This window comes from Perna viridis, chromosome 10, assembly GCF_037379345.1.
Source record: "Perna viridis isolate PV_CMFRI_1.1 ecotype Kerala chromosome 10, ASM3737934v1, whole genome shotgun sequence".
In the NCBI taxonomy this organism is placed as follows: Eukaryota; Metazoa; Mollusca; class Bivalvia; order Mytilida; family Mytilidae; genus Perna; species Perna viridis.
This window is the reverse complement of record NC_142454.1, coordinates 28,951,682-28,971,432: the sequence shown is the minus strand read 5'-3', so window position 1 is coordinate 28,971,432 and position 19,751 is coordinate 28,951,682. Positions and strand designations below refer to the sequence as shown.

General features: G+C 31.1%; 1 protein-coding gene across 9 annotated transcripts in view; it reads right to left on the bottom strand.

The window, feature by feature from the left end:
* Nucleotides 1-6,709: 6,709 nt before the first annotated feature.
* The window catches only part of LOC148605270 (protein diaphanous homolog 2-like), a 51,733-nt gene continuing 38,691 nt past the window's right edge, over nucleotides 6,710-19,751 (bottom strand). For 4 of the 9 annotated variants that reach the window (XM_088550131.1, XM_088550129.1, XM_088550127.1 and 1 more), the window contains 8 exons: nucleotides 18,872-19,024; nucleotides 16,454-16,583; nucleotides 15,607-15,729; nucleotides 14,443-14,609; nucleotides 13,545-13,680; nucleotides 12,695-12,811; nucleotides 12,078-12,095; nucleotides 6,710-7,115 (listed from right to left, as the gene is read on the bottom strand). In XM_088550131.1, coding sequence (XP_088406257.1) covers nucleotides 6,862-7,115; nucleotides 12,078-12,095; nucleotides 12,695-12,811; nucleotides 13,545-13,680; nucleotides 14,443-14,609; nucleotides 15,607-15,729; nucleotides 16,454-16,583; nucleotides 18,872-19,024 — 1,098 coding nt within the window. In that variant the 3' untranslated portion in view covers nucleotides 6,710-6,861. Of the gene's footprint in view, nucleotides 7,116-8,472; nucleotides 8,522-10,071; nucleotides 10,187-11,188; nucleotides 11,374-12,077; nucleotides 12,096-12,694; nucleotides 12,812-13,544; nucleotides 13,681-14,442; nucleotides 14,610-15,606; nucleotides 15,730-16,453; nucleotides 16,584-18,871; nucleotides 19,025-19,751 lie in introns of those variants that run through there. The other 5 variants (XM_088550128.1, XM_088550135.1, XM_088550132.1 and 2 more) reach the window with 4 other exon arrangements.

Sequence of the window (19,751 nt, the reverse complement as noted above, 5' to 3'; positions counted from 1 at the left end):
GAAATTTCACATGAACTCTATTACAAATTTTATTTGCTCAAATTTTCAAAAAGGTGAACATCATGTGAAATTCGTGAGAAAATTATGATATAGTTTTGGCGGTGTAAGTTTTCTCAATCCGATGTTTTATAAAGCTCTGCTTGTCAATATTGTTCATAAGTATACAAAGGTTTTATTTATTTATAAAACAGTAAAATCAGTCAAAAATATTTCCTTTTGATATAAGGAAGTATTGACAATGACAATTTAGTTTTTTACATGTACTTGAAAATTCGAATATTAGTTGGACTAAAATAGTACATGTCATTTAGGCGACATGTTTCTGTCAACTTAAATTATTATGTAACGGGGTTAAAATTTGTGGTATATTTTACATCAGAACTTTCCTAAAATTAGTCCTTATCAAGATTTCAATTGCCGCAAAAATGACCTCAACAAAACAAATACTGTGAAAACTGTCCAAAATTAAATATTGAACTACAAAATTGGTTTGCTTTAAGATATGTGTTCAGTAAAAAAAATACATTAAAGACCTTTAAAATGGCTTGTTTAGACCAGTTTTCAGATAATTTAGGGTTCGAAATAGACAGGTTTCACTGTTTGTTGCAAATTATGCTGTCTTGTCAAACCAGTATTCAAATGTTATGATTGACTGATTATAATTTAACGTCAAATGGCAGACATTTCATGCATTTCAGGAAGAAATCGATTTACCAATCTAAAAGAACATTCTTTGCACTAGTCGAACACAATACGCCAGATTTTTATTGTGCTGGTTAACAGAGGCAGATATGCAACCCCATTCAGATACATTATTCTGACTCTTAGCCAAACAGTCATCACTCTATCCTCTTAAATACCACCTGCTTGGTGTGAGTTGGCCAGGGATCGAACCTATGACCTCCTCCACTGTTGACGAGCACGCTCATTAAATGAATTCTTATCAAAACTTCAAAATATACATATATCTTAAACCAATAAATACATAGAGAAAAGCGAGTAATGTGTGTCCAACAATGCTATAGTTTGTCTAGCAAGCTATTTCTGACTTGGGGCCGTCCTGATGGAGGAATAGAATTCTAGCATCTTACATTGGTAGAGCAGGATTCCGTAAATGGTTATGAGGGGAATCAAAATGAAAAAAATACTTGTATATTTTAATTCATATAACAACTTTAGTGGCCAAACATGACAGCATGGGTATAATAACATAATGAAGCAAATGATCTGGTATACTAGTAATAAAAAATGTTGTAAAATATCTATAATAGCACAAATCTGTCAACCTGAATTCTCAACTACTGCTAGAAACTAACTTCAAAATGTACATAAGACTAAAAATAAAGTTTCTAATGGAGAGAGAGAAAATTATTTGCTTCTGGTTTCCTGACAAATTTTACCAGAGCACATGTATAAGCTAAGGTACATGTAAACACTACATGTACCTGGAAAAAAACTGAAAGAGAAATACTGTCATAGTAAGTTTTTCATATCATGCCTGAGAACTCAGTACGTATCATTTGGTAAGATATGAAAATAAACCAAAATAAATTTGTGTTTACATCCCACTATAAACAAGGTATTCAAAAATGAACATGCAAAAAACACTAGTCAGCTCACCAATTTGTTTTTCTTATCAAAATGAACACAAAATTCATATAACAAAAGAAAGATAACAAATATCAAAAATTAACAGTCCAAATGACTAGCATTACATGTACGTACAAAAATAACTATCTACCATAAATCTGGAATGATATCCTGGAATGCAGCAGTTAATTTATGATGTCCCAACTTTTACATGAATTATCCTTCTCATCTGACTTAAATTTACTTCCATATTGATCTGTTGTATTAATTAGCCAAAGTGGAAGGTCCAGTCCACCAAACACTTTTGTTGGAAAATCATGTAAATTTTGTTCAGATTTTGGGCAAAAGTGAGCAAATGAAAGTCTAACCCCCTCCATTTCCAGGTTTAAAAAATAACTAACTGGATCTGTACCAAAGCCATCTTCTTTGTAACTTGTTTGTGGGGTACCAGTTTTTGTAGTTTTTGTGGGCTTGGCATACCATGATAGAATTGTCAAATCAACGAAAGTTCAAGAATCTACAAAAGAGTGTTTTTTTCCTAAACCATGAAAATTGATATCCATGAATAAAGTACCTTCATAGTAATCACAGATGTGTATTGGCTTGATAATGGTTCAAATACAGTCTTATAAAAATCTATATGATTTGTACTCCATATTTACTCTTCTGGAAAGAAATGATCATTTTAGGTACATTTATTTCAATCTTAAACCAGGATACCTCAAAATTATATTCAGAACTGAAATAAAACCCTGTTTTTTTTAATATTTATTGAAGATTCAGCAGCTAAGAAGCCTAGATTATAATATTGTACATTTTCAACTATCTTTGTGACTATCTCTAGGAGTTATTCTGAGTGCATTTTTAATTTAGTTTGATCAAGCTTGATTAAGCTTGACAAATTGTCTGCATATAGCACCATGTACATATAAATGCACAAAATATCTAAAACCCACCATATACAAACTGAAACAGAGATTCTTACAGTATACAATAAAATAATCATATATTTGAACAAGAAATGGATCAGGTTCTGGTTTCATAAAAAATCTGAAACTGAATGTTCACTCAAATTCTTCCTCAACACAAATTTGACCAACCTGAACAACTTGAACAGAAGATTTCCAGATAACGAATTGAATTTTACATAAAACCTGTGCCAAGTTTTTTGTTACAGTCCAAAATGACTTTTCCTTAATCATTACTGACCGTTATTATTGACAAGATTACTGATTTTTGTAATTGCATTGTTTCCTTCCAATTGCTATTATTCAAAATCAGAAATTCATTTAAATAGTCCTACTTAACTTCGATCAAAACACAAGTTTGTAAATCTGTATCTGAAAAACAGGTATATGGAAAAGCAACAAATTATAAAATGTAAACAAAAAAAGACAAACGTTATGAAAAGTCAAAATCAGGAATGTATTTTAACCTGAAAATAGTCTTGTAAGGTGATAAACAAAATGTTTGAAATGATGACAAAATGCTTCTTTTTATTAACAAAAGTAATGGAACAGAAAATGAAATTTCACTAGTAAGGTAGAGAGAGTTTTAAGGCTTTTACAAATTGTAAATTTAAAAAACTGGAAACAAATCTTATGAAATGCTAGTTTATCATTTTACATGGAAGGATAACAAAGTGGAAACAAATCTTATGAAATGCTAAGGTTATTATTTGACATGGAAGGATAGCTAACTGGAAACAAAACTTGTGAAATGCTAGTTTATCATTTTACATGAAAGGATTACAAACTGGAAACAAAAGAATTGCAATGCTTGGTTTTGCACTGCAGTTAGCTTTATTGGTAAAGGAAGAGATTAAGATATTGTTGAGGTGATACACTTCAATGATCCCAAAGGTACATTTTATATTTCATACACTTTAGAGATGACATGCTTCAGTGGTCACAAATCTAACTTTTTTTGTATGGCTGGAAATTTATAATAAGGATATGGCATCTTTGACAAAATAACTTCAATGGAGACTGCAAAAATGGCAAAATGATACTATATGTATATATCATCTGTTTACAATAAACAAATTATGTACCAATAACTTCCACAGCTGTAGATCTGAATTTCAGCATATGATTTTAGTACTTTGAGCTATTTTAAAATCACAAGCGCTATATACATTTATACATAATATATGTATGTGTACTGTACAAAGTCATATTTCAACTCCACTGAACATATGTGTGATAGTTTAACTCCACTGTACACATGTGTGAAATTTTAACTCCACTGTACATATGTGTAATATTTCAACTCCACTGTACAAATGTGTAAAGCAGATTTATATAACATTAAAACAATTTTATGATCATTTTGTAGGTTACCTTTTCTCCAAAAAAATAATGCATCATTCTTAAACTGTACAAAGCAAAACTAAATCTTATGACTAAGGCCAACTAAAATAATCTCCTTGTTTCTCTAAGGTCCAAATGAAAAATAATCAGAGCAACCCTTTCAACATATTCAAAAATAAAAATATTTCACGAAAGCCTGAGTTCGGAAAATACACAGGCACATTCTGTTAATAAAGAGAAGGATAAACTAATTGGTAATTTCGCATTATGTACCACCACAATTACAATATAACAATATTACAGTATAATCATGTTTTGAATATTTTGCCATTTATGCTAAATCATGATTACATGTGTGTTGGCATAATGGGGATTGGAATACATTAAAATGCTTGAGACATATTGAGATGATGACAACTGAACCTTGAACCAGGTCCTTGTTACTGTCAGAGAATGGATATGATTGATAAAGGTGTCAATGGTAATTTAAGAAAATAAAAAACATTAATCTGTTATAAAAAAAATATATATATAATTCTAACTAGTTGAACTAGAAATGTTAAATCCAATTAGAATAAAAAATGTTTTGTTCACAAAAATTGTATACAGAGAAACCTGTCCAAAAGGAACCCTGAATTGACCGAAATCCTGCCTACACCAGACAACTTTTGATGTCCCATTGTGTCAGTTTAAATGGATACTCCGTAAAGCTGTCCAAACTGACTGAATTCTACAGTCAGAAAAGGGTTCAGTTTAAAGAGGTTTTACTGTATGCTTTCCTTTACTGACCAAACAAAATGTGATGAAAATGAAGATGTTTAATCAACTGAAGTTACAGTGAGTAGCTTAGCTGGATGTTTTTTTGTGTTCAGAACAGAACAGCATGAATGGTTATAATCATGTTTATAAGGGACGATAAAAAATGTCTTACTTGAAGACAGAAACCAATGAATCACCTGTATACAGTCAAATCTGTCTTAACTAAACTCTGAGAAAACAAGGAGGGTCACTTGGAAAAAAATATTAATGGTATGAAATGGGAAAAACCAAAGGAGTCCAAAAATCTGACAATAAATGGACGTTCGCTGGTCATGTTCAGTCATTTTTGTCAGATTTTTGGACTCCTCTGGTTTTACCCACTTCCATACCATTAATATATTTTCCCAGTGGGTTTAATAGATGAAACTTTTGGAAAATGTAGATAAATTCTTCTCCCTTAATAAATTTCAAATGCTTATACCTCAAAAACATTGACCCATCTATATTAACCTCCCTTTTTTGTTCTATTATCAAAGATCTTACAAGATTTCACAACCCTTTGAAATCATCACTGTTCTTAAATAGACCAGCGAAGATCCTTAACCAGACATCTTGGGAAGTACTTAGAAAGTTTTGAAACAATATGATCTTGAGTATTAAAAATAAAAACACTGCTCAACAGAAGAAAAAAACTCCCAAAGAGGTTCAGAGCATCAGTTTCAATGTATTCTGAACCTATGGCAGCTAAAAAATACCCATCAGTTTCATAGATAGTCAGTAAAGTCACATTTTGAAATTTTGTAAAAAAAAAAAAAATAAAAAAATAAAAAAACAGCTCTAGTTCCAAAGAGGTTCAGTTATAATAGACTTCACTGTATATTGTTTCTGTTACAGTGAAATCTCTACTGCATTATGTACAAATGATAAACTTATGGAGTTGTTCTGATGAATAAATATGACAATACATTTTTATACAAAGATAGACAGACAGAAACACATTGTAACAAATATAGAACACTAATCACATGACATGTCATGTGACCTGCTTTGTATAAAATTATCACAGTCTTAACTTTTGAATGTAGTATTTTACACGCCGTGAATACATTTTGGAATTTAATTGGATGACCTGTTCCCTTCTAGCTGACAGTGGACAGTTCAATACTTTTGAAAACTGACTAAAATCATGAATTTGTACTTAAAAATACTAGCAATATATACATGTATAACAGAGATTGGAAAGGAGTAAGATCACATGCAAGGTGGTGCATTTCAAAGGAAAACATTTTTAACAGGTTCTTTATACATGTAAATAAAAAATATTCAATCCTTTAAAAAAATCATTAAATGTGATGAATATAGAAAAACAAGGTAAATTTTAGAATGAGGGACAGCCATCTTGAAAATCTCCAAAAACTACCACACTAAAACAATAACATTTTTGGAGAATATCAGTAGGAAAAAATGTATAGAAAATACCCCTAACACCTAAATAAGAATACAACTAAGTAACTGCAATGAATCCAAAACATAATGTTCTAGTGGCAAATCCAAAAATTACTTCAACCAGAATTGATTACTTGAGGTGTATTTCCTGAAGTCAGTTCCCAAGCGTAAAATCCAAAAGCTTTGATATTTAAATGCAATCGCTTACTGTCCAACATTAATAGAACTTTCAATCCATTTTACACATAAGACCTAAAGACTAAAATTAACCAAGGAATATCTGTCCCATTACCTGGTGCCAAATATTTGATGTTGTAAAGAGCAATGAGAAAATTGTATATCCTTACCGTGCAATATACAAATTATGACCTTATACCAAGAGTCTAGATATTCCAAAGTACTAACTGTTTTCTCAAAATCAGAGGGTTAAGATTTTAAGTGGAAGGATAGAAGAACTGACAAAATATTACAATTTTCACCATGTAACAGCTTCTTATCCAGGTATTTTTAAAATACCCCCCTTTTTATTGGCACTTTTTTTATTTTTCCATAACTTTACTTTACTGCTGGATGATTTCTCTCAATAATAACATCAAACCAAAACCCAGATATGGAACAATATCTAAAAATATTGTCCCTACCCCTTTTCTGGATCTGCCACTAAACTCTGTTTAAAATCTTCCATAAAAGGAACAGGTACACCAACATCATAAACATGTCCAGATAGTTTATCACCAATAAAAACTCTAAAAAATCACAAAGCTTTAAGCCGAGCAAGCAGTTTTTCCGCTTCACTTTCGTCATTGTCTATTGATGTCTGTTTAGGTTTTGAATTCCGTCTTTCCCCTGCCTTCTCATGGTTGTAATTTTTGTCTCTTTCAACGTCTTTCTCCTTGTCTTTGTGATGTGATAACGAATCATCAAAGCTTATTTCAGTCAGAGTTGTATTGTCTAGATTGAAAAGATTCTGGCGAGATCTGGACCTGGAGAGTTGAGCACGTCTTTCAGCTAGAAAAATTAAAATAGTTTAAATAATCATGTGCAAACAAATGAACACATTGCTTTTCTAATTGAAATGAAAGAGGGGGTGTAAAAAAAAAAGACCTAAAACTCTCCAGTTTTGGGTGGTCAATTCCACAAAAGGTCACAAGTATAAAACAAATCTTCAGTTACGACAATCAAAAGGATAACATCATAACATCATAACAAAAAAACAAATTTTATAACTATAACATTTTGTGAAACTGACTTTAGGTCATTATTTCATGATAAGCAACAAAATCAGACTTATTTACCTGTATTATTACATGTACATTATTTAATAATCAAGATGACAAAGTTAAGATTTATACAATGTTTCGATAGGAGAGTTTGCAAGTATATTTTTCATGTACAAACTATATCATTATGACAACTAGAGGACAAGAATCTCCCAAATTAACCAGAAGCAAGCCTGAGCAAACTGCAAACCTAAAATTTTAAACATTGTAAGCATATTTATTTGAAAGCCAGTTGCTTGTTAGCAAAAATGTAGAACTAAGCTAGAATATTGAATGTTACATATAGATTTCTTAACAAACAACAGTTTACAGTAAAAAAATGATTTCCTAATCAAAATATTTAAACTGGAATCACCCACAATCATACACAAACATGCACAAGGACAAAGTACACTATGTACTGGTTTCAAGAACCAAAACATTTAATTCCCAACAGCATGCTGCAAAAGCACTCAGCTAACATGCACATTTGATCAAATGTCTTATTGGTTTTTATATTCACTAGTATTTTTATTGAGGTGAAGAAACTATGTGGATAATTCAGTATATTGATACAAACATATAATGCTTCAATGTCTCATATTTGATGAATACAAGGTGACAATAATGACTGAAGCAACCATACAAATAAAAATGCAAACTGAATTTATCAAAAGCAACAGGGTAAACAATCATGCAAAAATGTTCCAATAAATATTTGAAGCATAGTTTGAGCTAGAACCAGTTAATTTAGATAAATGACAACAGATGTCTTAATTGATTAATGAATTTTGTCTTCTAGTCATTTTCAATAATTTGACTTGAGTCGTACAATTGTCTGACTAGATGGTACCAGTTTATTTGCCATCTTGCCAAAAGACCGTCAACTCTACCTAAAATACTAATAAAAAGAGACTTGAAGCAATTTTAAACCTTAAATATTATTATTTTATTTTACTGTTTTTTATGCATATTTTTTATTTAAATACATATATTAATGAATATATATTTATCAAGCTTATGAATAAATCTACAGAGATTACAAATACCATCCATATACACATATAAGTAAATTTGTACATGTTGCATACATTCCTTAAATTTACCTTTAATGTCCCAGTTTAGCTAACAGACTTTCTTGTCTATTAAAGTGGGCTACAACACATACACTGTGTGCGATAAATACTTATAATAAAAACTTTTTTTAAATACATGTATAAACTTCCCACTGACCATCTAATTGCATAAAAGCCTTGCATTGTCCTAAATACCCTTGGACTAAAGAGATAACATGTAGCAAAAACAGAGAGATAAGGCTAAAATAAAGTTGTAATTGGGATTTGTTCATTAAGACAAAGCAATGATAAAGAAGCTTTCAATGATCAATAAAAAGATGACTTATGATGTAAAAAAAGATGGGTTATGATTTGATATCAATACATGCAAGCTTTAACATCTATGCAGGAAAAATTGATACAAAATGTCAAAGGGCTTCTAAAACTCCACAAAAAAAAAAAACAGCAAAGTGCTCACTCAACCCAACCTGTTTGTACAGAACACTACACCTAGTGTCACATCCAAGTTTGAACAATTCCATCCAAAAGTTACATCTTCAAGCATTCTCAATATGAATTAATCATATTTCAGTTATTCATAACAATCAATTGATTATTGTATGATACTTTTTTTCGCAAATAATAAATTACAAAAATTGCGTGTGAAATGAGTTATGTAATTATATTCTTGGACTTTCTTCCATCACAATACTTCTCTCTTGTAATGTTAACATTATTTGCTGTCACCAATGATTTGGAATATCTATCCACCTTGATGATTTGGAATACCTATCTGCCTTGATGATTTGGAATACCTGTCCACCTTGATGATTTGGAATACCTATCTGCCTTGATGATTTGGAATACCTGTCCACCTTGATGATTTGGAATACCTATCTGCCTTGATGATTTGGAATACCTATCTGCCTTCAATGATTTGGAATACCTATCTGCCTTGATGATTTGGAATACCTATCCGCTTTGATGATTTGGAATACCTATCCGCCTTGCTGATTTAAAGTACCCATAGATCTGCCTAGATGATTTTGCCTATCACAAAATTTAAGCCTTACTTGAAAACAATATCAATTATTGAGAAAACCTATATAATAAATAGGCCAATCACTTGGTTATTGTAAAAAAACCAAAACATAAGAACACTTGATAATGGAACTTGTGCAATGATCAAGTTCTGCACGCTCATTAAACTTAGCATCCTTCAGCACTAGAGATCAAATGTTGGTTATTCACTAATTTCCTATCATTAATCCTGTTTCAATCCTAATTAAGTACACTAAATCACCAACCTGGTTCACCCTTATTAGGTTGAGGTGAAAAAAAAGGGGGGGAAGTACAACAGAATATTTACTTGAACTTGACAGCTTTTAATGCAACCATATAATATTTGAAGACAACAACATTACATGCATTGCAAACCCATCAGTACCATATTTACAACAAAAAAGTCAATACTAGCAAACCCACTAACAGTCCAATCCTCATGTCCAACAAATAAATATATATAAACCACAACAATCAAAGCAAATATAAGATAAAATGCCCATAACGACAGCTATTTAGGAATTAACATGGTAAAAAACACGACTACTGGCAACAAATCATGCATGGCAATTGTGTATTGAAACCGACCAGTAAGTTGAGCCATGCACGCTGTTACCACTAGATTCGTCTATTCCGCCACCGTTGACAACAGCTAATGGTTTATCGTGCCAGACACGTGACCGTGCCAAGTTGGAAAATCTATCTGTTAGTCAACAAAAGACAGAAATGTTGTTTTTAAACAATGGTGTCAAATAAACATGAAAAACGGACCTTTGTGTAGACAATTGGGATGTGTAATTTGGAAGTCTTCAGAACATTCAATGCATTATGAAAGTGTCTAAGCAACTATGAGCAAAATATGATACAGTGCAAATTAAGCTTTTGTTACAATGTAACCTGTGTTTCATTTTTTAAAAAAATCTTAAAATTAAGAATTATCCTCCAAAACTTGGATTTCAAGCAGTCTAATTGGTCAAAAGTTTGGTTGATATAGTATTTTTAAAAAATTGTGAGGACTTCAGAAAAATCTCAAATTGAAAATTGAAATATTTAAGGAACCTGAACCATGGTTTCATTCAAAAGTAGAAGAAACCACATACTGAACTCAAATATCAACATTTTTTAAAACAAAATTTAGGTTGCACAACAAGCACTTAACAACTCAAACAACTATAGACAGCCCTATTTGACATATTTATTAATTAATACAAAATAAGTGACTTGAAAAGAAAAAAAAATGCATTGAATGTTAAAAAAAGACAAGAATCATTAATAATGTAATGACTACAAGGTTTAATCTATACTACAGGGCAAATCCATCTAACTCCCGGAAATTTGAAATAAGTAAAAAAATCTCCACCAAAAAATATCTTCTCACCTATAAGAGAAATTGTCTTGATAAAATCCAATATTGTAATGGTTCAAGCAGCTGGATATGATAAGATGGGAACTGGACGCAATAATGATACTCCAGAACCACGAGGTAGGACCGGTTCCCATGGCAACCATGATTAGTTACTATGGTTACCAGACAAAAGTGAAGATCATTGTCAAACCAGAATTAAAAAAATAATTTTAATCCAAACAACAAAATAACAAAATTAATTAAATAAAATCAACAAATTGTTCATTCTACAATTCTGAATCAAAATTCTACAATTTTGAAAACCTAAAAAATTAAACCTAAAGAAGTAAAAATTGCCCAATAGAAGAAACTACCCACTACTAACAACGGGTATTCAAAGTAAACAGTACTCAAGTCTATCTTAAAAGTTTCAAATGCCCAAAACTGAACAAAAACAATCTTCACTTTTGGCTTTGTACATTGTGAGGAGGGATTTCATATCCAAACTACTCTAGTATTACCATGATGAATCTCACGACTATGTCCTGTGTACAGAATGCATGAAATAGGAAAAGATGAGAAGAGATGACAAATAAATGTGATGTGAAATAGTTATTTTGAATGTGACCCTCCCCCTAAAGTACTTTCAGTTGCTCTTGCAGTAAGTAATAAATTTTGTCCTGAGCGATGTTTATTATGATATCTAAAACTGAACTTTTTCTCAAATCTTGATTTTCCAGCTTTCAGAATAGTTTTAAATTTGAGTTGAGGATTAATTTATTTTATTAAGAAAATTTGAGTTTGAGAATATTCTTTATTTACATGAGAATTCCAATCAATTTTTTTACAGAACAGCCAGAAACAACGTATTTTTGTACTTTTTATTTCTGGCTGTTATGCCTTTAATGGGCATTGCCTAAATTCAATAAAATGTGATGTAGACAGGTCTATTATGAGATACAATTCAATGCAACTTGTATATTTTCTGTCTCATTAAACTCATCCATTTTTTTTTCAGATTATAGGAAATTATTTTTACAAAAATTACTTCTTTAAAAACAAACAATATTTGAAAATATTGTTTAAAGTGCAATGTATTTATTAATCATACAGGTAAGTTGGTTCTAAAAATCTAACGTCTCTTCCAGAGAGCAAAAACAGTAACCATCAACAGAAAGCAGTTCAAAACAGAAACTAAAAAAAATAAATAAATAAATTACAGCTTCAATGAAGCCCCATCATTTCTTACCTATATCTGAATGACTCGCTAAAATTGGAGCCATAACATCAAAAGAATTAAAACCAGTAACATTAAACAGGGTAAAAATCAATTAAAAAAAAATTCATTTTACAAAGTTGTAAAAGATTGGGTCAAAATGTCACAAAAATTGAAAAGTCATTCATGTAAATCTTTAATGAGGAGTCAAGCTGTCATGAAAATCAATGAGTCATACATGTAAGTCTTCAAGAAGGAGTCAGGAAGTCATCTAATCTAGGAGAGAAGCTTGAATACAGTAGAATGATAATGATGCCTGGTTTCAACATGATCTGCAGGTATTGCAGTGCTAGATATTACCCCCACTCGTAATGTAATGAATCCTATGAAACAGGAAGTTGTTATTGAAGAACCACAAAATCACTTACAATGTATGTACCCTCTATATAGAGCTATATACCAAATTTGAGATCAATCCATCCACTGAAGTCAAATTGTTTATGCTGAAATTGGGATGGACAGATGGACAAATAAAATAAAGAACATGGTGATTCCAACATAGCATCCATTCTTATATGGGTGCACTAATTGATAAGGCAGTGATATACTTTTTCTACTCTACTTAAGCTTAAATACAATATGACATTTACCTCCAGCTGCTCTAGGTGTCCGCCGTTTCTGTTCACGTTTTTCTCTCACGTTATTAAAAGCTGAGCCTGTCTTCAAAGCCTCCAACAAATTATCCATGACACCTTCTTGGTCTCCCTCTAAAGTTAAAAAAAAAGAAAAAAAGATTTGTTTTCAATTAGCCATTCAATTTGAGATGCACAGAATTACAGCAGTTCTGAAGTTGAGGTAGAATAGATCACAATTTGTGATTTTCTGAGAAGACAGTCAAAACTGGCATTATTATGTTTTTCTGGAACATGACAGTTGATATGTTATGTTATCGTTGGAAATGTCAATATTTTTCAGTAACACAGCAGGAGCTTGAGATAGAAAACATCAGGTAATAACAACAATGAGAAATGATTAAGTTTCTGATAAATACATGTACATCGACATTTATATGATCTTTAAAAAGTCACCAAATTCAAATTCTTTTACCATTGCAAATTCCTAACTTTGCAATGGTAAAAAAAAACAAAAAAAACTTTCTTTTCAAAAATAATGTGTAAAAAAAAATGTTTTTCTTTTCTCTATTTCATCTTTTTAAATGACCCTGTCACAGTTTTCATTTTAATTGCATTTCATCTAGACTAAAACATTTTTGACCTAACCCAATGTTCCTGAAATTCTGCTTCAAGTGAACTCATATCTGGTAAATACTTTTCCTGCTTAATATTAACCAGCACAACAACACATTTTGTTGTACAAAAACTTTCATCATTAACCAGCCCAAGTTCTTAAGGATCTGAATTATCAATAAGAAAATATATCTGGATTGTCATCAATATCCTCTAGAATATATTATCATCCACTGGGTAAACTTGGACTTACCCATGGTCATGTCTACAATTGCCTTCTTGCGGGCCATCTTTGCTGCTTTCTCTTTCTGAGCTCTCTCTTTGGCCTCTCTGGCTCTCCTGATCTTTTCTTCTGTTTCCCTTATCTTAGCATTTTCTTTCATTGCAGTCTACAGTTAAAGATAATATCACAATAGCAAATCAGGTAAGTTGACTGAAACACTTATGAGACAACATTTCTGCCAATCAAGTTTAAATAATATAACATCTCCAAGCATCTACGTTGTAATTATACAACCTTGCTACTGAAATGTGTTTCCAGAAATCATGCAGGTGGCTTTCATCAAATATTTCAAGAAAAGGCAGATAAATCCTTATGGTAAACATTCAATGAAGGCTTCTATTCAAGAAGATGTTATAATACCACATTTGTGGGAGATTTACGCCAACATAACGTTCAATGAGACACTGGCATGATAGGACTGATGACTTTCAACCCAAGATAGTTGAGACAAGAATGGATACCATAGTCTAGTATAATACATCTGTGAAATTGGATTGTTATTAACTGCTTGACACAGTTCAGGTTTCTGACACAAAATGAATGTGGTCTTGTAACTTGAATATTTGAAATTAGACCAGAACCCTTCATGGTAACATTATATGATCCAATTTACACAATCTGAATTCAGTCAGAATCAGCATTATATCAAACAACTCAATAAATCCATATTTTAACAAGTTAATTTTTTCGTAGTCCTGTTGATTACAGTAAAATGACAGATGGACAGATGGAGTCTGACTGGCCTAAGAGGACTGCTTCAGTGACTTCCTATGTAATCAAAATATTTCAGGCAATAGGAGGAGGTTCTGCATCCCCCCTCTGGGTCTGCATATGAGGAAAAAAACTTGCATGCTATACTGGTACTTACACTGAAATTATCTTTAAATGTCTTTATATCTGCAAAGAACTCCTCTAGCGTATATTTCTTCACATCAAATGCATAGAATTTTGCCAGATCTTTGTACAGTGATTCCATCTTCTTCAGCATACCCTGTAACACTCCAAACTGGTCTTTGGCAGATTCAATGAAAGAGTATAAAAATTAAGGAAGCATTAAACCATATATGACATAATCTGAAGCATTTTACCTATAAGGGTCTTCTGTAAAACACCAAAAATTTTTTTTGTAATTAAGAATAAGGAACAAAAGATTTTATAAGCCATTTTTTTTTTACACTTTTTGTTTACTCCAAGTGTCTATGATTTTATAAGCCTTTTTTTACACTTTTTATTTGTCCAGGTGTCTGTGATTTTATAAGCCTTTTTTTACACTTTTTGTTTGCTCCAAGTGTCTATGATTTTAAATGCCTTTTTTTAACTTTTTGTTTGCTCCAAGTGTCTATGATTTTATAAGCCTTTTTTATAAACTTTCTGTTTGCTCCAAGTGTCTATGAATAAAGAATTCTTTAATTTGATGATGGGGGAGATTCTTTCTTGATTCATATTTCACGGATGTGGACATGGAAAAGGAGGGGCACCCTAAAAAAACAACAGGGAAGGTCGTTAGAACCAAAATGAATAACTTTTAAGTAGTATTTTTTGTAAGAATCATGCACAGTCTGTATAATGTGATACACCCCATACAGGCTACACATTTTTATAATGATGAATTGTATAATCAATTATTCCAATAAGTTTGTTCTTAGGAAAACATTTACATAAAAAATTCATTAGTTTCTATAATTTTTTAGTGTCATTTACAGAGTTATCTTCCTTCATTTTGAATTCTAGAATACATCATATATAATTTATATCTCCTCAGAACAAAGATTATTTCAAAAGCCAAATGTTAATTTCTGTTAACCATAACATTTAAAACAAAATATCTAAAATAAAAATATGTAGGTTTTCCAAACATGTATCACATTTTGCATGTTTCTTAACAGGAGTGCTACTTAACAATTGTCCTGGTAAATGTTTCCCTAAAAAATATTCAATTGGTTTATCAATAAAAAAAACTTAAAAAAAAAAAAAATAAACATCCATGTCATTCCATTAGGCTTCCAGAGTAAAGTGTTATCAAAGGATATGTTCATAACTTCAGCAAACTTATCCCCTTCAACCTGATTTTTACTCAGGTTTTTAATGTCTGTCTCAAGCTGTTTCAACTGCTTTTCCATTCCTTTTAGATTCTTCTGTATCGTCTCTTCTGAAACTGTAATATAAATGGTTTTAAAATAACGACTGACTGATTGATTAATTGTGGTTTTATGTCCTATGACAGATGTTCCATGTGTTTTAGGATGTGAGCATAGACCAATTGAACAGACCCTGCTTTGTACTAATCCAACACACTGAGCCAAATTTTGACTATACTAGCTAACAGGAGCAATAGCCAGCAGGTAGGCAAGTCACCAAACTCAGACATATCATTCTGACTATGAGGCAAACAGTCGTCACTAAATCTCTCATTTGCCATATGCTTTAGCAAGAAGCAGTAACCATCAATCTTTGAAAATAAAGTATGAATCAGCCAGGAGCTGAACCCACAACTGTCTCACTCAAGGTGAGCTTGCTACAGACATGATTATAAAAGGTCTACAAACAAAGCAGGAATTGGCAAAATCAGAAGTAAATATGCAATAAAAAAAGAATCATCTGCATTTGAAATAGCAGAAAAAAATCATGTCTGTTGCTACAACTAGACCACAGAGGTTAGTAGAATTATCATTAAAAAACAGTAATGTTTAACATTTTTAAAATAAAAGTCCGTTTAAGTTTTCAGTACACACCTAAAAATCAAGCTATAAAAGATGATAGGTGATTCGTGCATATACATCTCAAATGTACAAGGTCCATCGTTCGTTTGATAAATCGTTAAAATGCACAGACAACTTTGACGAAAAATCAGAGTTTATCCTATGGTTAGATATACATACTTCTAGCAGCTTTGTCGAGGTGAGTTAATTCATCAAGGAAGCCCACTAAATCAGGATATTTATCCTCTATCACATTGGCAAGGAAATGTACCAGTGTAGTTTTACCATCCTGGGCTTTTGTGTTAGATAACTACAGGTAAAATGATGAAAAAAAATGTAAAAATAGTATTCTGTGGCCCTTTTCACAAAAAATCTTAAGAGTAAAATTAGTCATAAGTTATGACGTCATAGTAAATAAATGTATTGTGATGTCATAACTTATGACTAATTTTACTCTTATGATTTTTTGTGAAAAGGCCACTGTTATTTAACTCAATCTTTTTTCAGTGAGTGAATGATTAAAAAAAAAACCTAAAATATATGTTTTTTGTTTGTTTGTTTTTTTTGTTGCTTTTTTTTGGGTTTTTTTTTTTTTTTTTTTTTTTTTTTTTTTTTTTGGGGGGGGGGGGGGGGGGTTTGGCATTCAAGAATTTTTAAAGTAAAATGCAAAATATTTCACTATGTGTTCAATGGTATTCATATACATGTAAATAAGGCCACACAAAAGGGTAACATTCTAAACAAAAAAAAATGATTGTCTGCATTTTCATTTATTTTTACCCCTTTCCTTCAACCAAATTATTAGTATTGGAGGAAAATTTTACGATTCACAACCATTTAGAACTGTCTCTATACAAATCTAAGGCTGTATTTACTACAACCATTTAGAACTGTTTATATACAAATCTAAGGCTGTATTTACTACCAGTCTATTATAAATAGCTGTAACCACAGACTTGCTTTCCATATGACAACAATTATTGAATTTCAGCATTTCAACACTGGGCAACATTGCCCATGGCCTGTTCCATGCTGACTAAGTTGATTATTGGATGGCAGATATGCTTTGACAAACATGAAAAATCACAAATAATTTAAAGACCGGGACGCCTTAGCTGAAATGTACTTCTGTTTTAAACGGAAATTACCAAATTATATATATTTTTTACTTGCAATTCCAAATAAAATTACTAAGGGTCAGGGAAAAAAAACAGTCGGTCAGTTAACTGACATACATCTTTATGGCCTGAATGTACTGTATTTTGGTGTGTATAGTGCACATTGATGTATAGTGCACAGTGCAATGTTGATGGTCTAAAAGTGTGAAAAAAAGTTTTTTGACTTGAGTTGCAGTAAAATTTTGTAAAAAAAAAAAAAATCAATATTTTGCACTTGATCGGTCAATTTATCGACCTTGATGCGGTACTTCCTATGAAAATGTGAAGGAAAGAAACTTCTACGCAGACTAAAACATCATGTAAACATTAGTAGCTACATAAATTGTGTAATTTTAATTTCAAAGCATGATAAAATGAACACAGGATGTATTAAATTGCTTATAAAACAAAATTGAAAGTCTGGAAAATTGCACATTTCCCGTTTTGGTTGTAACTCAAATTTCACAATTTTTCATTTAAAAACATACTTTTAAAAAAGAAAATTGTAAGAAACAATCAAAATAAGTATCAGAATAATCATTTTTAGCTGTAAAAGCATTTGATAAGGAGGGTTTGACAAAAAAGGAATTAGTTACTTTTTGGTTTTCAGTTGTTTCATATTAATTTCTAACCATGCTTTATAAGAAAGAAATATTGTACAACCTTTGTTTGAAACATGTTATTAAGTCATTTGACTATGATTTGAAGAAAATATCACTAAAAATTTAATCCTTAAAGATGTAATTGATGATTAGATAAAATTTCTGTCAGTAACATTTCACTTTCGGTTCGTTTGTTTACATTACGCAATGTCTTTTCATGTACCAAAATCTTTAATTTCGTGGCCAATTCTTATATATTGATGTATAATAGGCACTCCCATGTTCTGGAAATAATTTCTTTGTAAAAATGTGCGTATAATACACACCAAAATACTGTATGTAAAATTCAATTAACTGTTATCCAAACATGACTGAGGTCTCTTGATATGAAAATCCAAGCATTTAATCTGAATTAAACAAATTACCATATTTTAAGATTAGATACACTATGTAAAAAGTTTAGTTTGTGGGGTACCAATTTTTCATGATTTTATGTTTGAATTAAAACTATGAATTCTAATTCTAAACAATATGTTATGTGTCCACTGCTGACATACAAATTTTTCTCAGTCAACCAATTCTGTATTGATTGATTAATTGATTGTTGGAGTTTAACGCCCGAGAAGCAATATTTCAGCCATATTCAGGCAAATTGTACTCCATGAAAAAGAAAGAAAAAAAAAAAATTGAAATTGGTAACCACATATAAAAATACTCTCGTAGTATACAAATCTATATTTCTGAGTATTTACCAACATAGCAGTATAGGTTTCACATCAAACCAACCTGGAAGAAAAATGTCTAAACTAACTTCACTAATTAATTTCAATAGGTCTCACCTTTGGAAGAAAACTAATTTCAAACCCCACAGATTGAGCATTCCTGGAGCCAGCATTTAGATAGTTGCCCATCAGCAGGATAATTTCTAACAATCGGGAGAATTTTGTGCTGTTTTTCACTTCTTCACATGCTTCAGTTGCTGATACCAAACTCTGCAAAAAAATAAAACATCATAGTTTTTCAAGTCTTAAATAATTTTCATTCTTTTAACTTTGTGAAATTCTTATATGAGAAAGTTACCAAATCATAAAAACCTATCTGTCAAACCAAAAAGAAAGACCTGGAAATATGAAATATGACTTTTCAGTATATTTATGTACCAGTCCATATAAAATTCAGACGCTGCCTATGGTAAGGTGATTCATGGTGTAGAAAAACCTATGGATCATACAATTCTTTTTTGGTCAGCATATGCTATATTTTTAAGTGACAATAGTCCTTTCTGTATTTAAATCTGTACTTTTGAGAAAACTACACTTTAATCTCCCACTAAAATTAACCAAATAAAACCAAATCAAGAACAATAACTCTTACAAAGTGCTAATTTCATGTACAATCTATATAAATTTTATGTCCAAAGTGCAAACCAAGGTTGAAAAACTAAGACTGAACAAAAAATAAAACTGAATTCCTTGGTTTTTTGACATGCATGAATCACCTCCTAATTTTTATTAAGACTGATATTTAATTAATACCCGTGTAACTAATCCTTAACCCAACAAACCCTCAAGTTTTAAAGGGGTTCAGTTTAGAAAGGTATCATTGTACTGTTATTTGAGGATATTTTGTTTTCATCGTTAGACAAAATTTTGTTGTGTTGCAGTTAGAATTTTATTTCAATTTAATTTACATTAATAAATTTTCATTTCAATAAAGACT